General features: G+C 46.4%; 1 protein-coding gene across 4 annotated transcripts; it reads right to left on the reverse strand.

The window, feature by feature from the left end:
- Positions 1-964: 964 nt before the first annotated feature.
- Positions 965-9,403, reverse strand: LOC112397976 (zinc finger protein OZF-like). Of its 4 annotated transcripts, none has more exons than XM_024742327.1 (4): positions 9,329-9,403; positions 5,785-5,823; positions 3,703-3,829; positions 965-3,134 (listed from the first exon to the last, which is right to left on the reverse strand). In XM_024742327.1, the coding sequence occupies exons 2-4, from the start codon at positions 5,815-5,817 to the stop codon at positions 1,576-1,578; spliced, it is 1,719 nt and encodes a 572-aa protein (XP_024598095.1). In that variant the 5' UTR covers positions 5,818-5,823; positions 9,329-9,403; the 3' UTR covers positions 965-1,575. The 4 variants fall into 4 exon arrangements, with proteins under 4 accessions (XP_024598095.1, XP_024598094.1, XP_024598098.1 ...); XM_024742326.1 differs by having other exon boundaries at positions 9,119-9,387; XM_024742330.1 differs by lacking the exon at positions 9,329-9,403 and adding an exon at positions 7,991-9,107.
- Between the last annotated feature and the right edge of the window lie 2,599 nt (positions 9,404-12,002).

Consider the following 12,002-nt stretch of genomic DNA (forward strand, 5'->3'; position numbering starts at 1 on the left):
GGACCAGGGCAGGTGGATTCTAAACCACTGCACCACCAGGGAAGTCCCTCTAATAACTCTTTGTAGATGTTTATAAGATCAAGAAGGATTGCTTCTATCCTTAGTTTAATATCTCTCTAACTGTAATAGCTATGAAAAATTCAGAAATTGAAAAAAATTTTTTAAAGTTTCCATTCACAATATCATTCTATGTAGAAAATACCTGCAGATGTTTAAGTTATACAAGACTTATAAACAGAAAACTAAAAAACATTGCTAACAAAAATTAATCTAAGATCTAAATAAAAGAAGATGTATCATGTTTATGAATTGGGACATTCAGTATGCCTTTCTAAATTAAAGATTAAATGCGATTCCAGTCAAAATCCTAGTTGGTTTTTGGGATGTTCAAATTCACAAGTGGATTCTAAAATTCACATGGAAAGGCAAAGGACTAAGAATGGCCATAACAACTTTGAAAAAGAAAGTCCAAGGTGTACATGACCTTGATTTCAAGGCATATTATAACAACAAATTATTCAACACATGAAAGGATTGGCATAAATAAAGTAGATAAATGCAACAGAAGATAAAGTTCAGGAATAAACATATACATATGATTGACCTTCAATGAGGATACAAAAGCAATTCAGTGGAGAAGGTATTGAAGTCAGTATCACTGCAGCCACTGGGTATCCATATTTTAAAAAGAACTTCTAGGGCTTCCCTGGTGGCGCAGTGGTTGAGAGTCTGCCTGCTGATGCAGGGGACACGGGTTCGTGCCCCAGTCTGGGAAGATCCCACATGCCGTGGAGCGCCTGGGCCCGTGAGCCATGGCCGTTGAGCCTGCGCGTCCAGAGCCTGTGCTCCACAACGGGAGAGGCCACAACAACTAAATATGAATCATTTACATCAATTAAAAAAAACTAAACTTTAAAGTTTCAGAAGGAAACATAGAAAAACTTCTGTCTTTAAATTTGGGAAACATTTTTCATTTATTGAAAGAACACCAAAAGCATAAGCAGTAAAAGAATAAATGCACAAGTAAGACTCCATTAAAGCTGAAAACTTTTTCTCTGGAAAAGCTACTGAAATGAGAAGACCAATTCTGGATGAAAATAATGTCAGATATTTCCATTAGAGAACCTTAATCAATAATCCATGAAGAAATGTCAAAACTCAGTAATTAAGATGACAAATCATATAAACAGAAATTTCAAAAAACTATGAATGAAATTATCACATGAAAAACCACTCAACATCATGTCAATAGGGAAATACTAGTTAAAATCACTAGATACCACTATACACCTCTTACATCACTGAAGTTAGAAAGCCTGACCATACCAAGTGTTGATAAGAATGTAAAGAACAGGAACTCACGTTCTGGTGCTTCTAGTAAGACTGTAACAGGATACTACCAGTCTACGAAAGTTTGGCTCCACGTAAGTTAAATTTTCACTTACTCTATGACACCTACTCTATATGCTGCTAGATATTAACTCAAGTGAAGGAAAGCTTAAGTCTGGAGGGCATTTCTCCAGTGTGAACTTTCTTGTTTTTTATGAGCCTGGAGCTGCCTGCAAAGAACTACACTCAAGGTTTTCCTCTAGTATGGATTCCCTGGTGGGCAATAAGACCTCTTCTATAGACAAAGGCTTCTCCACATTCACTGCACATATAAGGCCTTTCTCCAGTGTGGATTCTCTGGTGGACAACAAGACTTCTTCTGTAGACAAAGCCTTCCCCACATTTATTGCATGTGTGAGGCCTTTCTCCAGTGTGGATTCTCTGGTGCTCAAGAAGACTTGTTTTGTAACTGAAAGGCTTGCCACATTCATTGCAATTAAAAGGCTTTTCTCCAGTGTGGACTGTTTGGTGCCGAACAAGTGAATACTTGAGCTTGAAGGCTTTCCCACACTGATTACACTCATAGGGTTTTTCTCCAGTGTGGATTCTCTGGTGCTCAACAAGTTTAATTTTGACCTTGAAAGCTTTCCCACATTCACTGCACTCGTAAGGCCTTTCTGCAGTGTGAACATTTTGGTGTTTACTGAGGGCAGAGCTGCTTGTAAAGAACTTCCCACATTTACACCCATAAGCCTTTTCTCCAGTATGACTTCTCTTATGCACAACAAGACTTCCTTTGTAGACATAGGCTTTTCCACATTCACTGCACATATAAGGCTTTTCTCCGGTGTGGATTCGCTGGTGATCAAGAAGCCTTTTTCTGAAGACGAATGACTTCCCACATTTGCTACACCCATATGGCTTTTCTCCAATATGGATCCTCTGATGCACAAGATTTTTTTTGTAAAGGAAGGGCTTCCCACATTCACTGCTCTTATGAGGATTTTCTCCAGTGTGGACTTTTTGGTGCCTAACAAGTGTATCCTTTTGAAGGAAATCTTTCCCACATTGATTACACTCATAGGGTCTTTCTCCAGTGTGGATTCTCTGGTGCTCAACAAGTTTATGTTTGTGGGCAAACACTTTCCCACAATTAGGGCACTCATGAAGCCTTTTTCCTGTGTGAACCTTCCTATGGTAAGTAAGACTGGAGGTGAGTCTAAAGAACTTCCCGCAGTCACTGCACTCATAAGGTTTTTCACCAGTGTGAACTCTCAGGTGCTCCATGAATTTATACTTCTTACTGAAGGCTTTGCCACATTCATTGCACTCATAATGCCCTTGCCCAGGGTGAGAGACCTCCCTGCTCTGCCTGCTTCTACCTGGGTGCTCTCCATCGTGGGACGGCTGGTGATAGGGAAAGCCCAAGCTGCTTAGGAACGCTTTCTCAACCTCTCCACATGTGAACATATTGTCGGGTAAAAAGACTTTGCAGGTCGTCATAAGCAAGGCTCCATATTCCTCGCTTCTGAGGTGTTTCTCTCCACTGGGCTGCTTCTGGTGATGTTGTAGGTGAGAAGTGAACATTTTCCTACAGGCCCCAGAAGAGGATGGTTTCAGCCCAGAATGCACTCCTTGGTGCTCAGCCAGGTACAAAATATATTTCTCTACCAGGGCACCCGTATCCGAAGTAAGAGTCTTCAGGATAGATGGGTCTGGATTTGGATTCCTGTCTTGTGTCACTAGTTGTACAGAAACACATTGTTCAGAAGCAGCCTCCTCAGTACCTACTGCACACCAACACCCTGAAAGCACAAAAATGCTGATAAACTGTATGGAGACGTTGGTGGTACAGGAGTGCACTACAAATCTGTGCATGACACATGTAGGTATAAGCCCATGGGTTTGTTATTAAAACAAGGGAGGAAGGGTCAAGTGGTAGAAGGGGATACTGTACAATGCTAGGTCTCTGATGGTCACAGAACAGGAAATGTCTCAAACCCACAAGAACACAGGATACCAGGATGTGGCGCCGTGCCGGGAGGAGAGGCTAGAACAACCCACTCCTAGGCAGATGGCTTTCAGCAGCACTTTCTACACACATCTGAACAGTCAACACACCTAGCAGTGGCAAAGCTAAGTGGCATCAGCTGGACAGGCTTCAAGCCTCTGAGACCAAAGGCTTCTGTCAAAGGCTTCAGAGCCTATGGTACAGGGCTGAACACACACAGAGTGGGGGAATGCAGCTCAAGTGCCAGGAAATCGGGGAAGTAAGCAATGTCCAAGGTCCAGGCTCGGAAGGATGGAGTGAGCCATGCAAAAAGAAGGGCAGAATCCCATATGGGGCAATGGTGTGGGAACAGGGGTCCTTACCCAGGGAGGCTATAAGTGACAGGTTCTCCAGCATCACGTCACAGTACAGGAGTCTCTGAGCATTGTTAAGGAGACCCCACTCCTCCTGGGAGAAGGACACAGCCACATCCTCAAAGACCACATGGCCCTGTCATGAGGGGGACAAGTGAGTTCACAGCAGCCTCTGCAACCAGGACCCCCAGGTCATGGTCGTCCACCCCAGTGACCCAGCTCAGAGGACACACCAGGCCCTGATGCCACAGGAACCTGCTAGTGTTACGTCATTCAGTTAAAACAGAGAGGGAGACAAGCAGTCTCACAAGACGCTCTGACGCTGCCACACAGACCCCCAGCCACTCTCCTCAGAGTTGACTCTCCTAAGATCACACAGATCACACCACACAAAATGACACTCGTGCTCAGCCCCCTGGAGTAAAGCCTGGGGACAAGGGCCCTGAGTCCATGCTCACACTCCCTCCCTCTCCATTGCCCAGCCCTGCAGGGTCACAACCCCCTCACGTGCCCGACCGTGACCCCCACCCCACGCCACGCCACCACCTCGGCCCCAGGCCTTTGGCACCTCATCATGTTCCCCTTGTGCCACCCAGCACTCAGTGCTTCCCCAGGCCTCTGCGGGACCCACTGCTACAGGCGGTCCCAGTACTGCTTTCCATACCCCCACAAGGCCTTGATCCCTTTTCCCACGTCAGCACCCTGACATTGTGCGGGGTCAGATGCCCAGAGACCTAGTCCTCCACAGTGTCCCACGTGCTGACCCCGCAGCACTCACCCCTTCCTCTCTCTGCTCCTCTAATTCCAAGCCCCGCCCCCCACCCCCCAGCCCAGCCCAAGACCCTGTCCCAGCTGCACTCATCTGCCCTCAGCTGGTCTGTCGTCCAGTCTCACACTCTTCAGGTTCCAACCACAGTCATCACAAAACTTTGAGCCTGTGGAGGGGAAACAATGTCCCAGGCCTTACCTGTCATCTGACCTCCATTCCTGCTTTGCTCTGAATCCATACCTTATCCACCCTTTCGAATCCTGTGCCACGACAAGGACTTCCCCTGAGGCCACTTGCGCCCCCCACACACTCATGGTCACTGCACTGCCTCATCTATCTTAGTGATGACAGCCACCCCTGTCCCCGTGCCCACAGAGGTGAGCCAGTCCACGGAGAACACCCTCCCCACCCTACAACTTTCATGGCATGCACACATGACCTGAGGGCCTGGAATCTGACATGGTCCACATGCCATCCACCTGCTAAGGGGTATCTTCAATCCTGAACCCCACCTTCCCTGAACTCCAGGTATGTTTCCAATGGCCAAGTTGACACCTCCTGTGAGACACCCCGGCAATATCTCAGACTCAGCATGGGGACACGGAACTCTGGAGAGTCCTTCTGTCCATTACTCCTGCTTTTGACTTCCTGTCTCAGACATGGTGTCCCCACCATCACTTAGAGGCAAACATCCTGGGGTCATGTCAGACTACTCTCTCTCATCCTGTACAGCAGAAAATCAGGTGTACCACAAACGAGATTGAGAAACTCACCTCCTCTCCTGCTACAGAGCCATTGCCAGGATCTAGCCACAATCGACATTCACCAGGACTGTGCCTTCCACTGGACCCCTGGCTCCTTCGCACCCCCCCCCGACCACCACCACCGTCTTCTTCCTCTCGGCAGGCAGAGCAGCCTCTTCAGACCCAGCATCAGATCACTTCCCTCCTCTGTGGCCAACATGGCATGGACCCGCCCCTTCAGGAGAGGCCCAGCCCGTCAGGCTCCCATCCCAGGAATGACTCATGACTTCAGTCTTTATCAGCCCAAGTCATGGGTCCTGCAGTTCCCTGAACACTCCCCTCTCAGTCTCATCTCCAGGCTGTGCCCAAGGACATGTCACCACTTGACCTTCTCCACTGGACACATGGGAACACCTCCGTACAACTTCTGGCTTTGATTAATGGTCCTGTGCCTGAGATGATGCCAGGGCCCAGACCTAAGGGCCCACAATCCCAGGACAACACTGTCTCCTATATCTGTGTGTCAGGACCAGGGGTAGGGATGACATCTGGGTAGGTACAGGGGCTTCTTCCACTTACCTGTCCAGGGACCATAAATGCTGCTGCTACCATGGGAACCTGTGAAAAGAGGGAGTATCTGAGATAAAGGTGATTATGGTGAGGATGTAAAGGCTGAGCTGTTTCTTCCCTTCCTTTTCCTGGACATGAGTCATCTGAGGCTGACCTCTGACCTCAGATCCTCACTCTTCAGAGCTATAGCTTGACAACTCGATAGCCTTAGACAAAGACTCAACATCCTTGGGACTTCCCTGGCGATCCAGTCGTTAAGACTTCAATCTTCCACTGCAGGGAGCCCGGGTGCCATCCCTGGTTGGGGAACTAAGATCCCACATGCCGTGAGGCGTGGCAAGAAAAAAACACTCACCCTCTTTGAGTCTCAGTGTCTTCATGTAAATGGCAACACTTAGGATGTCTATCTCATAATGTGTACATACCAAATGCATTATTACCTCTCCCATGGTAAGATTCAGCTATTACAGAACACAGGATTAAGATTTCTATAAATGTTTTTGAAAATTAGGTTTTTCTTACATGTCTTTCAAGGCTTTCTGAGACAAAGTATCTTTTTTCAACCACCAATTATCTAATTTTATGACACCACCCTGGTGCCCTACAATTCATTCCTATTATTACACTACCTGAAATTAGTAATAGAATCCACTGGTTTAAGGCATCAGGCCCATTAACTGCCCTCTTTTGAGAAGCCAGTTCCGATCCCTGGTCCCCAGGCTACCAGGACTCTGTCCCACTTAGCTACAAATTCAGGGTTTCCCATAAACCCCTCCTCGGTTTTGATAATTTGCTGAAATGACCCGTGAAGTTAGGAAAACACTTCTCTTACATTTTCTGGTTTACTGTAATGTATACAGTTTAGGAACAGTCAAATGGAAGGGACGTCTACGTCAGGGTGGGGGAGGTAGAGGGCATCAGGGGGTTTCCAGGCCCTTTCAGTACATGCCACCCTCCCAGCACTTCCACCATTTCAATGCGTTCACCAATCTGAAGGAACCTTGAACTTCACTGTTCAGCAGTTTTTATACCTAATCTCCAGCTCCCCTCAGATCCTTAGGAGTTGCCGGGTAGGTCTGGGAGTTGAAACTTCTAATCACTTGTTTTTTCTAGAGAGCAGTCCCATCCTGAGGGTATCTGGAGAATCCACCCTATGTCACTTCATTATAATAAACTTCCACGTGATAAAAAGGGCTAGTTGTGAATAACAAAAAACAGTCCTAATTCCCAGACAATTCTAAGGGGTTCAGAGCTCTATGTGAAGAACTCAAGACAAAACCTAAACATATATATATTATTATAACACAGATATATATTCTCATTTTAAGCAGTTATTACTTGCTTACACAAAATTAACTTGCTAAATCTATACATTTTTAACCTTGTAGTTTCCTGGGAGAGCTGAGGCACGTGTGCCCTTGACTGGGCCTGGGCTGCTCCACCAGCATGGCTGACCTTTTTCTGACTTCACAAGGAGTGGGCAGTCGGCTGAGTGTTCAGAACAGTGAATCTATACAATCTCAAAACTCCTCCATCTCCATCTCAGGCAAGGCTCCTTACTCCTTATACCCTTGCTTCCCCAGAAAGCCCTGGAACCACAGGACCCTCTCATCTTCAGGCAGCCTCAGAAAGTCCCACCCAGTTTGCCCTGCCCTCCAGCCCCAGGTCTCTCTACTTTCATCTGAGGTCTCCTTGCACAGAAAAGTGACAAGACTTTCCCTCCTAAATTTGAGTCCAGACATGGCCAGAGTCCAGGACTTAGGCTGTCACCACATGGACATTGCTGAGCTCGCGACCTCCTCCCCCAATTCCAGATTAGGGACTCCAGCAGACCCTGTGTCACAAATTGGCCCCGACTGTTAACTCCTTACTTTTATTTTGGCTGCCCCACACGACTTGCAGGATCTTACTTAGTTCCCCCACCAGGGGTTGAACCCAGAGCCACAGCAGTGAAAGCACCAAGTGCTAACCACTGGACCACCAGGGAACTCCCTCCAAAATCCAATTTTAATCTCTCCCTGACATGTCTTCCAGATTCTCAGCCAAAAGAAAAACTTTATTGTCCTTTACTCTGTCCTTTTGCTTAGAACAACATTCATTGCCAATTATCTTGCAGATTTATTATGAACCTTATTATTTGTATTCCTTTGTAAAAAATTAATAAACAGAAACCTCAGTTAGAGTTGGCACACCAGAAGGGGGAGCCCTCACTGACCTGAGACAATAATAGTATCCAAAAGGAAGAAGACGACTCTTCTCTCCTGGAAAGGACTCAGGCAACGAAAAGCCACGGACTCTTTGGTGACTATAGCCCTTCTAACTTCCTTCTTTAATCTCTATAAAAGTGTTAGTTCATCATGGCCGCACATCTCAATTGCAATTCCCTGATGATCCCGAAAAAAACTCATCTTTGCAGAAGAAATAGCCAGGAGGCTATTTGTTTCAGGTCAATAACTTCCATAGGCACCACTCTGGTCCAGAAACCAACTTACTCTCTGGAGTGGAATGCACTAGGCTCTCCCAGGTCTCCCCTGCCTCCACCCTCAGCTCCCCCTTCCCAGTCTGTTCTCCCCTGAGCAGCCTCTGAAATACTTTAAAACTAACTCAGTGTGTCTTCCTGATTTATTCACAACCCTCCATGACTTCCAGAATGCCGACTGTTGGCCCAGAAGGGCTCATATGACCCCTCCATAATGCCACGTCTCTGAAGAAGGGACTCCAACCCCAGGTTTCCAGAAAGTTCCCGGCTCTTGTGACTCTCCAAGGATTTGCACGTGCCAAGGCCCCAGCCTTTAACACTCTCCACACGTCCTGTCAGAAATAGGGCCACCACACACGCACACCTAAAGTTCTGGAGACAGGCGCCTGAACCGCAGTGCCCTGAACAGGAGACCCTCATTGGAGGCTTGAGGATTCGGGTCAGGATCTGGGGGACCCAACAATCACCTGGGTCGTGTAAGGTCCCTTGGCCCGGGTGAAAGGAGGCCCGGGGGGTAAGAGTAAACATCGACCAGTATGAGGTAGGAGAGGCATTGGGACATAACGACCTCACCTGTTCTGGGAATCAACAAGAGACTCTAACTTCCTGCCCAGAAAACAATGGGGCTGACGGGAAGGGAAAATGGGCTTACGCCCCACAACAGACCAACCAACACCTGGCCCTTATGTATCCTCACCAAATAAGGAATTACCCTGTATAGCAAACCACCCCCTCCCCTTGCAAGCCGCCTTCTGCTTTTACTCCAATAAAAATCCCCCTCATCCAGTACTGGGCGCGACTTCTCTGACCCCTTTCTCTCGGACCAGTGAACCTCGCCCGGGAGCGCTCCCTAATAAAGCTCACTTGAAGCTTTCCTCTGTTTCGCGGTGCCGTTTGTTAAGATCCGACCTTACAGGTCGGGTCTTGTAGCGCGCTGGTTGCCGTAGGACCCGTTGAGCGCGGCGGGATAATGGTGGTAACGTGGCCCGAATATTCCGGAAGCAGGTTCCGCATCCCGCTCACTCCCGCGGAGTGTGGACGGCGTCCCCTCGAGCTTTTTCCAGTTTCCGTTACCTGGGCTGCGCCTAGTGATCTAGAGCTTTGGGTCCTGCAAACGCTGCAAACACCCCAAACCGCCGCCAACAGAAAGACACCGGAAGTTCCGTCCCCTTGTATTTCACAATCCCGGAAGAACCTCTGTTTGGGGCCTTCATTGGTGCGGAGAACAAGCCGATCCGCGCACAGTCTTCTAGGTAATGTAGTTCCCCTCAAGCCACCGAGTGCGGTGTGGACTAGACCCACCCCCAACCTGTTTGGGCATTAATGGGCCAAGTAGGTGCGGGAAGGACAAATTAAAAACGCGTCAAGGGATTTCCCTGGCGGCACAGTGGGTAAGACTCCGGGCTTCCACTGCAGTGGGGGCGGGTTCGATCCCTAGTCAGGGAAATAAGATCCCCCAAGGTGCATGGCGCGGCCAGGAAAAAAATGTATTTACAGCACCTGAAATTAAGGGAACCTTGTAAATCGACTATATTTCAAATTAAAAAAAAATAAATAAATAAAACACATAAAATTAGACCCAGCAAAGCCTGTATCCATAACATTTATAAAATTCTGCTTTAGCTCGTATTTCTCAGCATAAAACTTTATATAGGAGTAGAAAAAAAATGCATTCCAGTTGTGAAAAGACTGAGACAAGCCACAGTCCTTATTTGTTGTTTTTGTTTCTTTATGAAAATCTTGGAAGAGTTTTCAAGTAAGAAAAATCAATTCAATAAGATTTTGGAATGAAAAAGGGAATTATATGCAACAAAATATCTCGGTGTGCTTCACTATTGTCTAAAATAATAACTACATAAAGTTGGATAACATTAGTCTATCGTTGATACTGTCCACCTCAGTAAACCTGAGAGGCAGTAATCAAGCACAACATATTTACTTGGGATCACAGAATTGCAATTCGGGACACGCATTCAAGTAGCAACCCAAAAGGTATTCTGCTAGGGAGTAAAATACAGGGGATTTTAAATGCAAAGAGAGTTTTGTATTACAGAATTTTAATTGGAATTGGAGACAGAAGCTAGTCTTGGTTGAACAGGATTGTGTACTAAGACTATCACTAGAGGGAAGTAATAGTCCATTAGTGTGACAAGTTGCAAGTGTTATTGCAGAGTCCTTGGAATATTTGCAGGTTGGCTCAGATCAAAAGTTCATGGTTTCACCAGGTGGGGAGGTGCAGGATGTCCACTAATTAATAGCCTCCCAGCTCCACGTTAAAACCCCTTGACATCAGTGATTCCATTTTATTTCACATTCTACAACACTATTAATTTGTCATGCCTTGCAGGAGTTCTCAAAGCAAATATAAAAATTTTCACAGCATATGCACAAACTATATGATAATAGCAGGCTTCTTTTTTTTTTTTTTTTGCAGGCTTCTTTTATTTAAAAAAAAATTAAAATTGAAACAAGAAAAAAACCCTTTAAGAAGATATTGAGCTACCTATAATTTTAAGAGTTAATATATAAATAATAAATTCAATAAGTACTATTATTTTTTTTAAGTTCTACAAATTAAAAAGAGGAAGATTTAAAACCTGAGAAGGCAATATTCTTTTTTTTTTTTGGCCCCACTGCCGGCTTGCATGATCTTAGTTCCCCACATAGGGATTGAACCCAGGCCCACGGCGGAGTCCTAACCACTGGCCCACCAGGGAGCTACTGAAGGCAACATTCTTTTTCTTTTTTTAATTTATTTATTTTATTGATTTACTATATTTGGCTGCACTGGGTCTTCGTTGCTGCGCGCAGACTTTCTCTAGTTGCAGGGAGCAGGGGCTACTCTGTTGCGGTGCACGGGCTTCTCGTTGCGGTGGCTTCCCTTGTTGCGGAGCACGGACTCTGGGCACATGGGCTTTAGTAGTTGCAGCATGTGGGCTCAGTAGTTGTGGCTCACAGGCTTCAGTAGTTGTGGCTCGTGGGCTCTAGGCACGCAGAGTCTGTAGTTGCGGCTCACAGGCTTAGTGGCGCCACAGCATGTAGGATGTTCCCGGACCAGGGATCGAACCCGTGTCCCCTGTATTGGCAGGCAGATTCTTAACCACTGTACCACCAGGGAAGTCCCTAAATTTATTTATTTATTTGTTTATTTATTTATTTTTTCGGTACGCGGGCCTCTCACTGTTGTGGCCTCTCCCGTTGCGGAGCACAGGCTCCGGACACGCAGGCTCAGCAGCCGTGGCTCATGGGCCCAGCCGCCCCGCAGCATGTGGGATCCTCCCGGACCGGGGCAGGAACCCGGGTCCCCTGCATCGGCAGGCGGACTCTCAACCACTGCTCCACCAGGGAAGCCCCCTAAATTTATTTTTAACATAAGCCCCACCATATAATTTTTCTGGCAAATTTGTTCAATATATTATCCTTTCCCCCTTACATGCCTTTGGCAACTTTACAGGAAATAAATTGACATTATTAGGGTTTGTAAATATCTACATTCTCTACGCTTTCCCATTGCTCTAAAGTTAGTGTAGATATACAGTAAATTCTTAAATAAGAAGAAAAATATTTTCATATTTCTTGTTTTCAAAACATCCTTCATTCTGCTCAGCCAGCTGGTAAGTGTCTGTGTCCAGCCCTAACTCAGATCCTAATTCTGTTCCGAATGCCCATCCACCTCCTCAATCCAAAGCGTTCACTTGAATGTCTCAAACACACTATGAACTCATCATGAATAACAGAAATTCATTCC

This window comes from Neophocaena asiaeorientalis, unplaced genomic scaffold (genome assembly GCF_003031525.2).
Source record: "Neophocaena asiaeorientalis asiaeorientalis breed wild unplaced genomic scaffold, Neophocaena_asiaeorientalis_V1.1 scaffold582, whole genome shotgun sequence".
NCBI classification, from domain to species: domain Eukaryota; kingdom Metazoa; phylum Chordata; class Mammalia; order Artiodactyla; family Phocoenidae; genus Neophocaena; species Neophocaena asiaeorientalis.

What these genes read in the sequence shown, in the direction of transcription:
- LOC112397976 (XM_024742327.1), bottom strand. Translation starts at nt 5,817, where the DNA reads ATGGTAGCAGCAGCATTTATGGTCCCTGGACAG. An exon ending in CATTTATGGTCCCTGGACAG is followed by an intron (nt 3,830 to 5,784) that starts GTAAGTGGAAGA and finishes CCCTCATGACAG; the next exon opens with GGCCATGTGGTCTTTGAGGA. An exon ending in GTCACTTATAGCCTCCCTGG is followed by an intron (nt 3,135 to 3,702) that starts GTAAGGACCCCT and finishes TTGTGCTTTCAG; the next exon opens with GGTGTTGGTGTGCAGTAGGT.